The sequence below is a fragment of the Diplotaxodon limnothrissa genome, linkage group LG14 (genome assembly GCF_057381915.1).
Source record: "Diplotaxodon limnothrissa isolate DT_005_m linkage group LG14, D_limnothrissa_male_GT1.1, whole genome shotgun sequence".
Taxonomy (NCBI): Eukaryota; Metazoa; Chordata; class Actinopteri; order Cichliformes; family Cichlidae; genus Diplotaxodon; species Diplotaxodon limnothrissa.
In genome coordinates, this window is record NC_140609.1 from 40,410,881 (window position 1) to 40,429,062 (window position 18,182).

At 40.4% G+C, this 18,182-nt stretch overlaps 1 protein-coding gene and 1 pseudogene across 1 annotated transcript; both read left to right on the forward strand.

Annotated features, from left to right (window-relative positions):
* Positions 1-1,877: 1,877 nt before the first annotated feature.
* Positions 1,878-3,500, forward strand: dharma. The gene is made up of 3 exons (XM_085370230.1): positions 1,878-2,166; positions 2,358-2,563; positions 3,459-3,500. The coding sequence occupies exons 1-3, from the start codon at positions 1,878-1,880 to the stop codon at positions 3,498-3,500; spliced, it is 537 nt and encodes a 178-aa protein (XP_085226356.1).
* Positions 3,501-7,337: 3,837 nt separating this feature from the next.
* Positions 7,338-15,075, forward strand: LOC146619510 (uncharacterized; annotated as a pseudogene).
* Positions 15,076-18,182: the final 3,107 nt, after the last annotated feature.

Here is an 18,182-nt window from a genome sequence, read left to right on the forward strand (position 1 = left end):
CTCTTTTTTGTGTTTTGGGCTGTGATTACTGTTCTGGATGTTACAGTAACCCTTTAAATGTGATTTAAAACACAGTTTTAAAAAGCTCAGCTTCTAGACTCTAATCCAGGCTTTTCTGAGTTGGTTTTTGTCTCTATCTTATCAAATCTCTGTAGAAACTCTGCACAGGTTTAAATGTTCCCTTTGATCTTTGAGAAGTTGCTCTTTAACTGTCAGTTTCTCCTTTTCATTTCTTAACGATCCCCCAGATTTGAGGAGGAGACTTCAAAGAGAGGAAAGTCATTGATCTGCTGTTGATTACTGATTGATCTTCCTTCACTGTCCTGTTCATGCAGGGGTCTTATTAGCCTGTATGTAAGATGAGATTGACGTGATGAGGCCAATAAAACGCTGCTTTCTACCTGTGATTAAAACTGTAAAATGTTCTGAACTGTATATACAAACATGACAGCTCCTCTAAACCTCTGATGGAAACTTTTATCAGACTAATGTCTGAGAGCAGTTTGAGGCGCTGAACCTTATTTTTATGGTTGTGTTCAGTGTTGGATCCCTGCTGGGTTTCATGCTGGACTTAAGATGATCAAACCAGAAAAAAAGTGAGAAAAGCTCATCGAGCTTTTGATGCTTTGATGTCTCCAGTTTGTGAAATCTCCACATGATGAAAGCAGCGATGCACAAACACGCTGGTTTCACTCCAGAGCTTTCATGCTCTCGGAACCACGTGACCGTTTTTATTTCTTATTAAACTTTTCTTTAAAAAAAAAACCTAAAAGCTTTAACAGTGCAGGAGGCCCATCTGCCTGTTAGCAGATTTGTATATGTAACTAAAACTGGACTGCGGCGACATCTGGTGGTCACCAGCACACACTGCAAGAAATAAATACATAAAAAAATAAAGAATGAAATAAATATACAACATATGAAATTCATGAAATAAATAATTTAAAATAAATCGTTCCATTGTCGCTTATTAAATACAACAAAAATATCTATCTAAATATCATCTACATTGTCAAGAATGTTCATTTAAGTAGATAAAAAAATAAATAATTATCTGGTTGCTTGTGTGACGGAAGATAAATACAATAAAAATAAACATAAATAAACGAATTTTATTAGAGTGTTTAATAAAAATAAAATGGATAAAAAACCATTTAAAGTTTTTTTTTCAGTATTATTCGCTCTGCCTGCTTTCATAAACGATGATCCTCTCTCCTGTATTTTAAAATGTTTGTCAAAATACGGATAATTTACGGTAAAAGACCCGTTTTAAATTTACTTACTAAACATATCTCGAATATTATTTTAAGTCATATTCGAAGCTAAAGAATAAAGAGGAGTTTTGGTCTTTCAAACGGAACTAAAGGGATTTAAATGTAAAACGTCGTGAGATGAAAAGTAAATCTCGTATGTATCAAACTATTCTGTTCTTACACAGAGTTTCCAAATGTAAAGAAGTGTGTCTATCGTACACTATGGGTTTTTACATAATGTGGTTTCATTAACATTTAATCTATGAGGGTTTGATTCGCTCCAGTCTTGGCTGTTGTCTCTGAGGCGTTTACAAACTGGGGTTAATTAAGATCCAAAGTCTTTCATCTTTTCAGAGTGAAACAAAAGTTGAACTTTTAATCAAAAACTTCATTAACAACTAAAACTGCGCCATCACTGATGAAGGAGCTCTTTGAAGTTACAGGTAACACACCCATTACAGAAGCTGCTGTCAGTCATCGTCCACTTCAAACCATCAAAGGGTCAGGGGTCAAATCAAAGTCCAGATTTCTTCTCATGTCTGAATTCAGGAGCTGATTAACATGTTAAAGAGCAGAAGGTGTTTAAAGGTGGACGCTGGAGCTCTCGGGTCACAGAGAGAAACCATGGACCGAGGCCGAGTGTCGGACTTCAGCATCGAGCGCATCCTTTCCCCGCAGCTCGGCCCGAGGCCGCCGCTGCAGGACTTTCCACCGAACGGGTATCACCGGGGGGTCATCGGCAATGTCAGAGCTCCCTCGCCGGTCCAGGTCCCGTTACAGGCGATGGGCTGCCAGCAGTGCAGAGAGATGAGCTTCGGAGAGGAACGATTCCCGCTGTACAGACCCGCTGTCCATCAGCAGCACTTCTACTCAAACCCCGGAGTTTACGCGCACTTCAGCCAAAACCGTGCCGGTAAGCAGAGACTCTCACAGTTCAAGTTTTATTTCTTCACCAAAACTTTGAGACTCTTTTTTTTTAAAATGGGAAACTTTTATTATTTTTCGGATTTAGTCACAGTCAGGATGTGTTTGCTGTGATATTCATGCTTCTGTTTTGTCTGATTCTTTCTTCGCTAAAAGCATTTCTGGTCCTTTCCTCCCCAGATATGCAGCCTCTGGCGGCTTACAGCGGATACCCGCAGCCCTCGGCGGTGCCCCCGCAGTCGCTTCACAAGTTCCGGGTGAGGACGGTGTTCACTGACAGTCAGATCAAGCAGCTCGAGGCGCTGTTCGAGATCACGGAGTACCCCTCAGTGGAGACTCGTGCCGAGCTGGCGAGGCGCACCGGGCTGAGCGAGGAGACCGTCAGGGTGAGTCCGACATGATGATTTGGGGTGTGAGGCTGTCAGGAGGCCGTGAGGAACGAACAAGTGACCGTCCGTGCGTAAAATCCCTCCAAGTTACACAAAAGGCTCCCAAGTTCCATTTTACTTTGACTCAAGTAATTAAAAATAATAAGGGTATTTTATTACATGCATACATTAAACACAAAGGCCTTTTTTTAATCTTTGCGCACAGAGCAGCCAGGGAATGAACAACATACGAATTCACTTTTTAGAAAAACATCATTAAACCAGAGTTTATGTTATTATTTAACAATTTTAAGATTCTGCATTTTGAAACGGAAAAAACAATAAAAATGTCTCATGCGCAGGCGCTGTAAATGGTGCATGTAATGACAGCAGACTCACTGATGGGGAAACTGAAATGTTCCTGAAATTTGACTTAATTGTTTTGACTAAATTTGACTCGTGCTGTAGCCGAAGTTTCATGTTTTGTAGAACTGACTCATTAAATAAGAGGAGAAAAAATAGTTGCCTGGAAAAGTTCGAAGACTTTTAAATGTTTATTATCAGTGAAGATGGACGGTGCTACGGTGATCCAGTACCTTTGAATCCCTTTAACGTTCCCAGTACTGATACTACACTGGTTACTAGTTTTCAGTATTGGGCCTTTTGAAACGTTAGGTACCTTCATGCCTTCCAACATACTGTAGTGTTTGAGTACTTTAGACCTTTACCCGGTATTTCTAATATATGAAGACCTGTGAAGGATTAGTACTTCACTAAGATTGCAGTTTGTAGTTCAAGATTACAGTTTTGGTACTGAACTGTTATATTTTTGTAAGCTGCACTGTCCTCTCAGACCGAAATGCGCACGCATATTAGAATCACGAGACTAACTCTGTGTCTCCTTCGTTTCCAGGTGTGGTTTAAGAACCGCAGAGCTCGGAGGAAGCGTCAGTGAAGCTCGCTCTTCTTCTCCGAGAACATCTTCACCTCCCAGACTGCCCGCCTGCTGTTCACCTGAAGCCTGCTGTTCACCCTCAAACCTGCATTCTTCTTAATGGCCAGTAGGAACACGACCCTTATTTATGACACTGCCCCCTGGTGGCAGTACACGAAAAGACTTTACGCTGCACATTTCTGAGCCTTGTCTCAATACCACGATGAACCTCAGGAAGAATGAATGATGAAATGTTTCGTTCAGACTGTTTGACCTAAAATTTAATTTATAAAATTCTTCTTTTTCTTTGAGCATTCAAAAATAAAAAAAAAACGCACCTTTGAAGCAGAGTTTGTAACTTGGAGAGGTTTACGAAAATAAATGGAATTATGATTAAAATCCATAATATCCAGTTCTGTGTGTTTGTGCCTTTATTCACAGAATCAGTAACATGATTTGTAATGTTCTTTGTATTGATGCACATTCAGGAACACATGACAGGTAGTGTTACTGCAGGGCTGGACTGGGACAAAAAAATCAGCCCGGGCATTTTGACTAGTGACCGGCCCACCGTGGTATTATAGGAAAAGCCATAAAGCCTTTGTAATAAACTTAAACCTACACCGTCCTCACTATTCTGCTATTCTAGACAGTACTTAAAAATATAAAACAACCTAATTTATAATTACATATTCCTCACTAATAGGGTTGCCAACTCCCAGCAAAAAAAGAAAAGAAAAATAGGGAACCCTCTGCCTCAAGATGCTTAACTGACAAAAACGTTTTTAATTTAATGCACGTATAAAACAAATGCACAGAAATCTGTTATTTTTCTCCAGTAATTAAATAGATTCAACATCTTTCTTCAACAGAATTGCAGACTGCACAGGTGGTACCTTCCCAAAGGAAAGGATACTATAACTTACTAGGATATATACTACACTGTAAAACCCAACAGTGCATCTTACTAAAAGAAGTAAGTTGTTCTTACTCAGTTCTGAAAAATAGTTAAAGTAACTTTCATGAAGTGTGTTAGGTAGACCCAAAAGTATACATATGATATAATAACTTTATTGTAATAAGTACACATTATGTTTTTGTAACGTTTTAAGTACTGTTGCTTTAAACTGTTTAAGTTGTGCTAATTCATTTGTATTAGTCATCATCCACAGCCCCGCCCCCAGTGTTTTGCCTGGACTTGTCGGCCATGAGACAGGAGCCTCGTCAAGAGAGTGGAAAGTACAAGATAAAGTTATTTTTATGTTTTTTTGTTAATGCTTACTTCTAGCATACAAAACGTACATTTATCAGACTGCTTTGTTTTAGTTGTACTTCGTTGTAATTTATCAGACTACTTTGTTGTAGTAGCTCGTAACTTAGCTTGCCAGCACACAATTCCCGCCTAGCGCTGTATGGAGTCTGCCTTCACAATTTAAAAAATTAACGGTTGGTGGCTTGTTTCAATCAATAGTTGGTAAGTAGTCTGATTTTTGCAAACTGCATGCCACAAAACCTTTGGTAAAATCAGTGTTTACGCTTTTCTGACTCTGACCTTTATCAAGTTCAAATGTAGCCTACTTTTGCACAGTGAAAATAGTAGAAAATTTATTTAGTGTTAATTTTAAGAGTTTAACGGACAAGTTCGCCTTCACAAATTTTGAATATGATGGTTAGTGGCATTTTAGTCGCGAAATAATTTACCTTTTCAAAGCTGCACTGCACCAAACCTAAACGTTTCTGACTCTGTACTTTCCAAGGGTTAGCCTATTGTGTACTTCACTTGTGTAAAATTGCTTTATTATTTTATAACGTATAGAGTAGTTGACCAACCTGAATTGAAAATGAACTGTAGTGCAAGAATAAATCTTACTGTTTTCCAAGCTTGTGTTATTCAGATTGACTGTTTTTAAGTGAAGTAAAAGTAAAAACTGTTCTGCTAGCTTTCTGTCCTCATGGCTTTTGTGTTATTACAGTCTGACGATTGAAGGAGCAGTAGCATGCCGAGAGATCATCCAGCACTGCACTAAAGACAACCAGTAAAGGTGATTTTAAAACGATTTGGTATCAAAATGTGGAATTGCAAGTTGTGTAGTTTGTCTAGTTTTTCTACTGCCATAAAAGTCATGTTGTTGAAGCATTATCGGCTCAACCATGGTCAGTACTCCACAATTTCACCCTTACCCTGTCTCTACAACACATGCATGTGTACATTTAATACATTTAATTCATTAAAGATACACATGTCAACAATGCACACTCCCACGCAAAGAAAAGACGGTTCTTATCCAGATTTGAATAATTATGGATTTTGTTGCTCTATGTGTAATTTTAAGCAGCCATTTATTGAAAGCCAAATGTTTATCCATCTGAGGGGGCATTTAAAACGAAAAGAAACTGTTCCATGTCCTTTCAAGAACTGCAATTTTAAAACCAATGTCTACTCAACCTTCAATGCCCACAAATGCAGAGACCACCAAAATTCAACAAGTTACGATGAAGGCATTGTGCAAAGTGTTATAAATGTAGAACAAAAAGATGACATGCAGCTTGATTCAATAGAGTCATCAGATGACAATCAAGTGGCATCCACCAGTGAAATCAGTGGAACTGAGGGTTTAGAAGAGCAGTTGCAATACAATCTGGCTGGATTTTTCTTGAAAATGCAGACCCTTCTCCATGTGTCCCAGAGAGCAACACAGGAGATTATTGAGCATATTGATCAGTTGTTTTTGTTATCACAACCTTTGGTTAGAAAATCAGTTGTAGATATACTGAAAAAGCACAACTGTACATATACGGACAAACTGGTGGATGAGATTTGTCAGGCAGTTTCTGATAGTAATGTTTTACATAAATGTGTCACATCTGAAGGACCACTATCTACAGCAAAGAGGAGGAAATCATATTACGAAGCAAATTTTCCATATGTCAAACCTGTGGAGTATTTAATTGAATCGTCAAAGCACACTTATATGTATGTGCCTATTCTCACATCTTTGCAATTGTTGTTGAAAAAAAATGATGTGCTTGAAGAAATTAAACAAGCACCCACACAGATTCCTGGACATTTCATGTCATTTTGTGATGGATCCTACTACCAGGAAAATGTTCTACTGTCACAAGAGGGACAGAAATTGTCAATGATACTTTATGTGGATGATTTTGATCACAAACCCACTTGGTACCTCAAAGAAAATACATAAAGTCTTTGCAGTTTATTGGACACTGGAAAACTTTCCAGTTAAATCTTGTTCTGCTCTACACTGCACCCAGCTTGCTCTGCTGTGCAATTCCAATGATGTACGCCAGTTTGGGTGTAAGGAAATGCTGTCACCACTCTTAAATGATCTGAAAACTCTTGAAGAAGTAGGTGCCTACATTGAGACTCTTGGTGAATGTCTTAAAGGCACTGTCTACTCTGTTGTGGCAGACAACCTTCTGCCCATGGACTTGCTGGTTTCAATGAGAGTTTCAGGTCTACATATTTCTGTAGGTTTTGTCATGCCACCCAAACAGAAATGCAAACAGAAAATGCTGTTACAGGGAATTATGTAATGAGAACAAAAGATGCTCATGATAATTATTGTGCAAGAGCTTCAGAATGATGACATTAAGGAAAACTATGGTGTTAAAAACACCTGTGTTCCTTCTGACCATCTCTCTTTCTTTCATCCTGTCACAGGCTTCCCACCTGACTTCCTACACGACCTGTTTGAAGGTGTCATTTCAGTGGAGTTGGCACATTGTTTAAAGGTTTGATTTCTAAGAGATATTTTAACTTAGAAGACTTAAACAGAGCAATTCTGCACTTTCCATACCAACATTCTGACAAAGTTAATCGCCCTCATCCAATAACCTCAAATTTTGCCAGGCGAGGGACCATGGCCAGCACTCTTTCATGAGACACAGGTAAGTACAACTATGTATATAACATTTGCTGCTCATATAGTATGCTGTGTTTTGCTTATAATATTTTTGGAATTCTCTTCAGCTCTACTTTGAATTTCATCGGATCACCAATCAGAATCTGCCACATGTGTTTTATGCTGCACTGGATGATTATGCTCCTCAGCTGACTGGACTTTACAAAAAGAGGAAAACTGGACGGGTCGGTGAAAGGATGGAGCAGCTTTTGTCGGCATATGGAAAACAGGTATTTAAAAGATACTAATTATTATTCTGCTTGCTTGGCAGTTGCCATTGTTATGTGTTTGTTTATTTATATATATATATATATATATATATATATATATATATATATATATATATATATATATATATATACATATATATATATATATACATATATATATATATATATATATATATATATATATACATATATATACACATATACATATATATACACATATATATATATATATATATATATATATATATATATACATATATATATACATATATACACATATATATACATATATACACACATATATATATACACACATATATATATACACACATATATATATACACACATATATATATATATATATATATATACACATATATATATATATATATATATATATATATATATACACACATATATATATATATATATATATATATATATATATACTGGACCCTGAACAGGGTCCAGTAACCATCACAGTGGCAGATATCCAAGAAAGGGTCTCCAGTATGAAGAGTTGGACAGCACCAGGGCCCGACATGGTTCACGCCTACTGGCTGAAGAAGCTGACTGCACTCCACGAGCGTCTGGCAGCACAAATGAACCAGCTGCTAGTTAACGAGAGACACCCGGAATGGCTAACTGAAGGCCGGACGGTCCTGATCCCCAAGGACCCCAAGAAGGGACCGGTCCCCTCCAACTACCGACCAATAACCTGCCTCAGTACTACATGGAAGCTCCTGTCAGGCATCATATCGGCTAAGATGAACAGGCACATGGGTCAATACATGAGCGGGACACAGAAAGGAATTGGCAAGAATACCAGAGGCGCAAAACACCAGCTACTGGTAGACAGAACAATCAGCCGAGACTGCAAGACCAGACTGACCAACCTGTGCACTGCCTGGATTGATTACAAGAAGGCCTATGACTCAATGCCCCACAGCTGGATACTGGAATGCCTAGAATTGTACAAGATCAATGGGACCCTAAGAGCCTTCATCAGGAACTCAATGGGGATGTGGCGTACAACACTAGAGGCCAACTCCAAGCCCATAGCACAAGTCACCATCAAGTGCGGGATCTACCAAGGAGATGCTCTGTCCCCACTGCTGTTCTGCATAGGCCTGAACCCCCTCAGTGAGATCATTAACAAGACTGGCTACGGATACCGACTACGGAATGGAGCAGTTGTCAGCCACCTCCTGTACATGGATGACATCAAGCTGTATGCCAAGAGTGAACGAGACATCGATTCACTTATCCACACTACCAGGCTATACAGCAATGACATTGGAATGTCGTTCGGACTGGAGAAGTGTAGTCGGATGGTAACAAAGAGAGGGAAGGTAGTCAGAACTGAGGGGATTGAACTACCAGAAGGCAACATTGCAGACATAGAGGACAGTTACAAGTACTTGGGGATCCCACAGGCGAATGGGAACCATGAAGAGGCCGCTAGAAAAGCTGCAACCACCAAGTACCTGCAGAGGGTCAGGCAAGTCCTGAGGAGTCAGCTGAATGGTAAGAACAAGATCCGGGCCATCAACACGTACGCCCTGCCCGTGATCAGGTACCCTGCTGGGGTAATAGGCTGGCCAAAGGAGGAGATAGAAGCCACTGACATAAAGACAAGAAAGCTCCTTACCATGCATGGAGGGTTTCACCCCAAATCCAGCACCCTGAGGCTGTACGCTAAGCGGAAGGAAGGGGGCCGGGGACTGGTGAGTGTCAGCACCACAGTCCAGGATGAGACAACGAACATCCAAGAATACATTAGGAAGATGGCCCCAACTGACCGAGTGCTCAGTGAATACCTCAGGCAGCAGAAACCCAAGAAAGAGGAGGGAGACGAGGAACCATCATGGAAGGACAGGCCCCTGCACGGTATGTACCACCGGCAGATAGAGGAGGTGGCTGATATCCAGAAATCCTACCAGTGGCTGGACAAAGCTGGACTGAAAGACAGCACAGAGGCACTAATCATGGCAGCACAAGAACAAGCTCTGAGCACAAGATCCATAGAGGCTGGGGTCTATCACACCAGGCAAGACCCCAGGTGCAGGCTGTGTAAAGATGCCCCAGAGACAATCCAGCACATAACAGCAGGGTGCAAGATGCTAGCAGGCAAGGCATACATGGAACGCCATAACCAAGTGGCCGGCATAGTGTACAGGAACATCTGTGCCGAGTATAACCTGGAAGTCCCGAGGTCAAAATGGGAGATGCCCCCAAGGGTGGTGGAGAATGACCGAGCTAAGATCCTGTGGGACTTCCAGATACAGACGGACAAAATGGTGGTGGCTAACCAACCGGACATAGTGGTGGTAGACAAACAGAAGAAGACGGCGGTAGTGATCGATGTAGCGGTTCCGAATGACAGCAATATCAGGAAGAAGGAACACGAGAAGCTGGAGAAATACCAAGGGCTCAGAGAAGAGCTCGAGAGGATGTGGAGGGTGAAGGTAACGGTGGTCCCCGTGGTAATCGGAGCACTAGGTGCGGTGACTCCCAAGCTAGGCGAGTGGCTCCAGCAGATCCCGGGAACAACATCGGAGATCTCTGTCCAGAAGAGCGCAGTCCTGGGAACAGCTAAGATACTGCGCAGGACCCTCAAGCTCCCAGGCCTCTGGTAGAGGACCCGAGCTTGAAGGATAAACCGCCCGCAGGGGCGTGCTGGGTGTTTTTATATATATATATATATATATATATATATATATAAGGACACAAACGACATCTATGCAACTAGAACAGCAGTTCTGGCCGGCCTACCAATGTACCTCAGAGATTTTCAAAACATGCAAGGTACTTTGGTATTACAATAATTTGCACATTTGAATTTAAAAAAGGTTGAAAGGAGTTTATAAGTCATCTGGACTTGGGTTGAAAGTTGAAGACATGAAGTTGAATGACTTATAAACTTCTTTCATCCTTGATTTGACTACCTGGATGAATGAAAAATGAACCTTCACTGTCAACTTAAAACATGTTATGATATATAGAATTTGAAAAACTGAAGAAAGGTGCCTGAACATTTGTATTTATGCTTTTAACAGAGATATTACAGATGAATAATTGTGCACTCTGTATTATATCTTAGGGTGAAATTGAGTTCTATGAAGCCATAGAATTGCTCTGGTTGCTGATGTCGATGAAGAGGAGGTGCCTGGAGGAGTTCCTTTCTCACCACGCCAAGTGTTCATAGAACTTGAAGATCAGTTTGTTATGACTCATCACTCATGGACTGATGCCCTGGTGTCTTTGTTTGGGCTAATCTATGCTCTGCATCTGAGCTATCCTATGAAGTATACTGGCTTTTTTGAGTTCATTCAAGTAGTGTTGCTGAAGCTAGACGATGAGAGAAAGCAACTAAAACCAAAATTGCAGACACTAAAAAATGAGCTTGTGCAGATGATGCTTGTTTTTCACTGGTCACTATATTCGTGCTTTTTCAGTTATCTGTGAATGGCTTCAATAGTTTTATTTGTTCTGGGTAATTAGCTTTCTAAAAGGCAATGTGGAGAAAGCTAAGAATAAGGAGAAAATCCATATTTGACGTTTTGTTTGTGATTGAAAAAAATCTTCACATAGTGTGTAATCTTAAGCTTATTTCTAAAAACATATTTTAGTTACATGGAAATCTTTTGCGAGATAACTGATAATTAGTCAATATGTACAGTATACTTTCATGCTTTATTTTTTAATTGTGTGATGAGTGCCAGTTCACTCGAGGTCTGGGCAAAACTGTTGCGAAGCCACAAATACCTTTGAGAATACTTTTTGTTAGTGACATCCTTAGTTCAGCTGTTTTCTATAGTTGCATTGCTGTAGTGCATGTGATTTCATTATTATACTAAATGTTACTTAAAATTGTGATTGTTATGGCTCTAATTGCCTCTAGACTATTGTTTTTTTATGATGTACACCTATGTATCAGGTCTACATGACTAAATTTGTGTTTTGTACATTTAATCGATTTTCAAAATGCTACAAAAAACATTCAAAATTCCCTAAAAGTGCAAGTTTTAAAATGCCTAATTATTTGTTATTTGATAATGGCTTTAGCAGTCATAGGTTATGACTGAAAGTATGGTTGTATTCATTCTGTATTTTCTCTGCAGTTAAAGTTAATAAAAACTGAATGGAAAGAATAATAGCTTGGTTTTGTGTTAATAGTACTTGAACCATTTGGTGCAATCGGTTTCCCCAATTGGATTAAGTTGTTTAAATACAACTATTTAAGTTAATTTAACTTAATTTGAATATGAGCATGTAACACTTTAAATAAGTTTGAATAAATACAGCATCTTAGTACAAGAAATTTAATGGTTTAAGTTGAAACATACTAAATACAATGAGTAAATAAACATAATGTATTTGAGTTACATTATCATATTTGCTTTGGGTTCTTGGGACTCTAATAAAGTACTTAAATAACCCCAAACTGTTTAAGTTATAAAACTTGAATCAATTGGTGCAATCGGTTTCCCCAAATCATTTGAGTTAACTTAACTTGTCAGGTTTTACAGTGTAGGCTTAATATTTACTGAATACAATAATGGATTTCTATAAATTTTAATCAGATGAAAACTTTGGTTGTAAGATTCAGATAATTATTTAGTAAAAGCAAAACATTTTAAATGAGAATAAGAAAGAAAAGTATTTCTTTGTGCCCCCCTCTCCCTGTTAATGCCCTACATGCCCCCCTGGCAACACTTTGCTAGACCCGCCCCTGCACAGTTACCAGCTGTCAGCTGCTTAGAAAAGGATCCTGGTGTTATTTGTCTCTCAGAAACAGTTCATAACTTCAACTCATCCATGTCACCTGAAAGGTAAACCTGTTTCTCCATCACAGCTCTGATGATTCAGTAAGGACATCTCCTGGTTTCATCTTCATGTTTCCCTCTCACCACATAACCAAACCATCATGACCAGCAGCTTTACAGCTGTGGCTCCAGCAAACATCAGCTGATACTAGAAAGTAATATTAAATCAATTCTAACATCAGCTGATCAAACGTGCTGCTGTTGTTTAGCGCGACATCCGCTGGTTTCCTCTTTCTGGCGCAGAGAGAAAAGCTGATCAGCTGATCACTGATCAGTTTCATGATTGAATTAGCAACTTTCTAGCTGAAGAGGAACAGGGACAAATTGCTTTCCTCTTCACCTCAACTTTAAAGTTCGACCTCCTCGGCTGTAATTGGTCCAGCCCAGAGTCGATCATGAACAACTGGCCAATCCACCACCTTTCATTTATCCCGTTACAAAAAGAAAAGAAATAAAACCCCATCGGCCCATAAAAACGAAAAATCCCGGTATGACTGGGGTAGTAGCGACGAAGACTGTGACGAGAGGAAAGTGTGTTCTGAAAACTGGCCACTGGGTGTCACTGTTAATCATTTTTAATTGTGGTCTTCATATTTCTGGAGTAAAACAAGCTGTTACGTGACGTCGTTTTGTTGGAGACTAAGTAACACAAGGCTGGCCAAGCAACCATAGCACAAGAGGCAGGGTACACACAGGACAGTCTGTGACAGAGAAATGTTGCTGCAGTAAATGTAGTAAACTCTTTTTATTAAACCTTTGCTTAAATTGTAAGAAATGTGTAAAATTACAGAAATCTATCATTTCTTTGGTGTATTATAAATGGCTGTGGGTGAGGTCTTTGTCAGAGAACAAACAAACCACATTTAAAATCCAAAATCATTTTCCTCCTTCACATTTTCCAAAGGGCCTCATGTTTGATACCCCAGGTCTACAGACACCTGTGTGAGCCACGGAGGAGCTCACGGGGAGAAAGAAGCACAAAGAATCCCCATCAAACTAAAATCAACATGTAATTATGCTGCAAGTATGAATTTATTTATACTTATTGTCTGTCTAAAATTTAAAAATATGCATATAAATCATCTTCACTCTGCAGATTTTGTGGGTGTGCTCTGATAACTGGCTACAAGGTGTCAGTGTGAATCCTTTTATAGTCTGATGAGTCAAATAAAAAAAGATAATAAATGTATCAGTTTTATTAGTTACTGTTTCACCTGATTTTATCTGAACGCAGATAAAAAGTCCAGCAGACAGAAGGTTTAGAAAAACATCAAATCTTTATTATATTCATAGTTGTTATTATTAGAAGCATTTTCATGCTGATGAGAAGATACACTGAAAACCCCGAATGAGAAAATACTGAGAGAGCATGCAGTGAGGATCTGTTAGGAAGAAGACGTCGATGCTCCTTCTCTCCTGTTTCTGCTTCCGCGCCCGTCGGCTTTAAACACACTTTGAAAACAGGAGTGACGCACACACATGGACTAAAGTAACACACACGCACACTTTACAAAACCAGAGAACAAAAAGTACACTTAGTGAAGTTATCAAAATATAGGCTATATACTGTATAATCTTCAGACTCCGAATGTTGAAACGAGCAGTGCCGAGTTCGTTTCTGTGATTTCGACGTTACATTGTCAGACAGCCGTCACTTCTTTAAAGGACACCGACTCTCTCAGTTAACTACAAATCACAGTTTCCATTCCTGCTGATCCAAACGTGACTGATTTCCTTCCTTTAAGCAGCCGCTGGCGTCAGTGCAGCTCTGAAAATCTGCTTGCAGAGAAGTTGTGTTGCAAACAAGAGCTGAGCCGCTAAAACTGTCCAACGGCTCCCGGCTTCACATCAGGAGGAAAGAAATCACAGAGGCGACTGACAATAAACTCCTGACTCAGCTTCGTCTTGAGTTGTGGAAGATGAGAGACGATCGCCGTGTTTGTGCTCATACGACATAATAACAACGCTTCTCCAGAACCAACCGTGATCACGGATGCACTGATCGGATATTTGGGTTGTCTGTCAGTCTGACGCCGAACACTTCAACAAGTCGTTCAGCTGTATGTAGCTTACACCACCCATCAGCAAGGGCCTGTCAGCTGTGGTGTAGCATGGAGGGAGCCAACAGGAAAGCAACTCTGAGGCTTTTCACACCTCCGATGCAAACAGCTTTTATTTGTGGATGATACAAACGTGCATGTGAGGAGCACTCAGACCGAGAGGACCAAAGGAAACTAAAGTAACAGACGCGACGCACAAATCAGTTCAACCAATGATATTTTTGTCTTCCAGACACTTGAAATACAAACAGATTTCCTGAATATCTGTTGTATTTGTGAGTCTTTAATAAGATAATATTGTCATAATCTTGTTTTTGTTTGGTTTCATCAGGGAAGCTGCCCTCTGGTGGACCAACGTCAACACTCATAACGAGGCTAACGGGAGTTTCTCTTCTTTGCTTTTAAATTTTCACTTTCAGGCTCCAGCTTCCAGTAAAGGTCAGTAAAGATCAGTAAAGATCACTGCTTCCTCATTCCAGACTGTTCCTGGGTCAGTCCTCGATATCAGCAGACACCCAAAGCCAGGCTACCACACTGGAGCTGAAAAAGTTTGATCGGTGCATCCCTGATCACGATTCTCAGGATACATGTATTTAACGTCATCTCATCTTGTTGAAGTGTGGAGAAACGAAGCCAACGTGGGCGATGAAGGCATCAAACAGGATTTTCATTTGAAACCAAAAAGTGGAAACATTTCTAGAACATTTTTAATTTACAGTCACATTTTGGTTTCGATTAGGAGAAGATGATGGCTACGACGTGACGGAGTTTCAGTGGCTGAATCTCGACAAGGATGCAAAATTTCAAACATTCCTGCTGCCTCAAAGAAAGGAAACCAATCTTAAAGTAAAAGCATGTTTGAAATCCAATCAACAAAAACGACAAAGTGAGAGTTTGTAGTTAAAGAGCTAAATCAGGCAAAAGGAGCGGCAACGGCCTTGGATACAGAAACCAAAGTGAAAATATGTGGCGATAAAAACGTCTGTAACGCTTCCTTTAGCGTGAGATTAATAACTGGTGACGCTCCACATCTACACAGCACGCTACGTTCAAACCGACATATCGACTGTACTGTTACTGTACGTTTACTGTACAAAGACAAACCTCCACCATCACTGCGGTCCACTAACGCTCGCCCGACTGGGTGGAGCTTCAGCATTGAACGCCGTGCTACGACAGCTGACTTGTGGCGATGAATTTCCAGAGTGAAACTATAAACAGATGCAAATACGACACGTGGACTGACTCCGGTTCGTCTGGCTTGTTTGGGCTGTGGCTGTGATATTTATTTGTGAAGGTAAAGCAGTAAGTCATCTGCACATCGCTCGAACGTCTAGTCCCATTTTTCAAAAAGCTGCTTCTCAGGACAGTTTTGGACGGTTCCAACAACTCGATGGATGCAGGACTGACTTTTTGTGTTCATCTCATCCATGATGATTTCAGGACATCCTTAAAGCAGCTTAAATTTACTACAGTCCTACCAGGACACCAGTTTGTGTCCGTGGGGAACGCGACATGACTCAACCTACCGCTCGTCTGGTTAAGTCATTCAGAGGCGAGGCTCAGGTCAAGTTCAAGCAGGAATGAAAGGTTTGTGACCACATGGACTAAATCCTGCAGCTGACTGAGTTAAACTGAGCGCCCGGTGAGTGGAAAAGCAAAAGCACTGCAGTTCTCGTTAGTATAACGTTGAAGCTGATTCCACGAGCACAAACAGGACATTATCCACAGCAGTGTGCACGAGCAACCACAAATGTCTCCTTTGGCCGAGGCTGCAGAGCACACGGAGAGAAAAACCGGCAAGCCCCGCCTCAAAGGCTCTTAACGACCTCATCATTCTCTAAAATGACCTTCAACCAGTGTTTGCAGGAAGGTGGTTGGTCATATTTCATAATTCTCATAGTTTAAAGTTTTACATCTCTGGAAACAAGTTACCAAATCTGCCCGGTCTTGCTCATGAGATCTGAATGCTCCGTCCAAGAATCAGATAACAGAATAATGAAGCAGCACAAACTGAGGATCTGACCTCACCAAATACGCTCCACGGTCTTCCTGGTGGCATCTGGGTCACTTTCCACTTGACTTGGATCAAAACTGAGGATGGATTTCATCCCTTCGCTTGCCCGGTTATTCTCTGTGCTCGCCCCAGCAGCCTCGGCCATCCGAGCGCGAGTGTGTTCATCTCTCTGTATCGAGTGCTCACAGAGTGTAACGAGACATTAACACAGGAAACGTTTCCACACAGAGATAGGTACACTGTTTACATATTGCTGTTTCTCAGTTATGCAGAGATTTACCATTAAGCACACATTTAGGTTAGCTTGTGTTTTTCTTTTCGCGGATGCTCACATTCACAAAAGATACCAAAGTCTTATTTAAATGGAGAGAGAGAGGAGCGAGAGAGGAGGGTCAGAGGAAGATCCAAGATTTGGACTCGGGAGCTCGTTTGGGGGTTAAACTTTTAAGTAAAGGTCATTAAAAACCTCGAAATGGAGGCGCTGATGAAGGGACGCTTAATATTACAAAGACATATTCTACCCTGAATGGACTGGACATCACATTTAGCTGGAACTGAAGCTCGTGTTCAGAGGCAACATAAAGACATGACAGTCTCATGAAATGGGGCCGGAAACGTCAACGGTTTGGGTCAGTTAGCAGTTTATGGTTAACAGATTACAACTGGAGCCTGTTATTAGTGTCCGAGTATTGGCAGTACGCTGATTAGCAGTGACTATAATCAAAGGTACTTTTTGTAAAGAATTCTTGGACAAAAGCAGATTCAATCCTTCAAAAAATAAACCAGCTTGCGCCTTTATGTCAAAGACATTTATGTTGCAGATGCAAATTGATGTAATACCTCTGTCGACCACCAGGTGGACCTAAACTGCTCACGAGAAATTCTAAAATTAGCTCAACATTCGTACAAATGTTGCTAATCAGACTTATTTTATTCATTGGAGCACAAAAATCGTTCTGTGCATGTAGACGACTGTAGTGCTGGTGGAAAACTACACTGGAGCTCAGATGAAGCGCTGCCACCTTGTGGTGAAAATGTGCGTTGCATTTCCTGCCAGACGTTTGCTAAAAGTACATTTAAAGATTAACGGCTGACAAACAGCAGGATAAACATCAAAGCTGTTCTTTGTGGTCAGGAAAAATGTAAAAATGTAAATTAAAGATAAAGCTTCTTCTTGTTATTAAATGTTAGCATCCACACTCCTCCACATACAGCGAGTCAACCCGGAGGCCAAGAACCACTTACTTATCTCACACATCAGCAGTGGAAATAAACTCTCCTACAGACAATTATTGGCTGCGTTCAAGTAAAAACCCTGTTTTCACTTCTGAGTTTCAAACAGTTTGGAGTCGGGATGTTTTCTGGGATTTTCCCTCCATGCACTCGGGATTTTTACATCTTAACTCAAGCGGAGACGGCAGAGGTTCTTGGTCTCAGACGAGCAGACAAACTTATTTTGCACAAACTGTTTGAGCTCTCGTGCACTGCTCTTGTTCATTTGTGCAGAAAGTGTCTGAGAATTTAACAAACACATCTGCCAAACCACAAAGCACAGGCTGAATATCTGCATTATTGTCCACGTTTGAGCTAGCTTGTGCCGAGCTTAGCATTAATGACAAAATCTGTTTAAGACCCAAAGCTAGT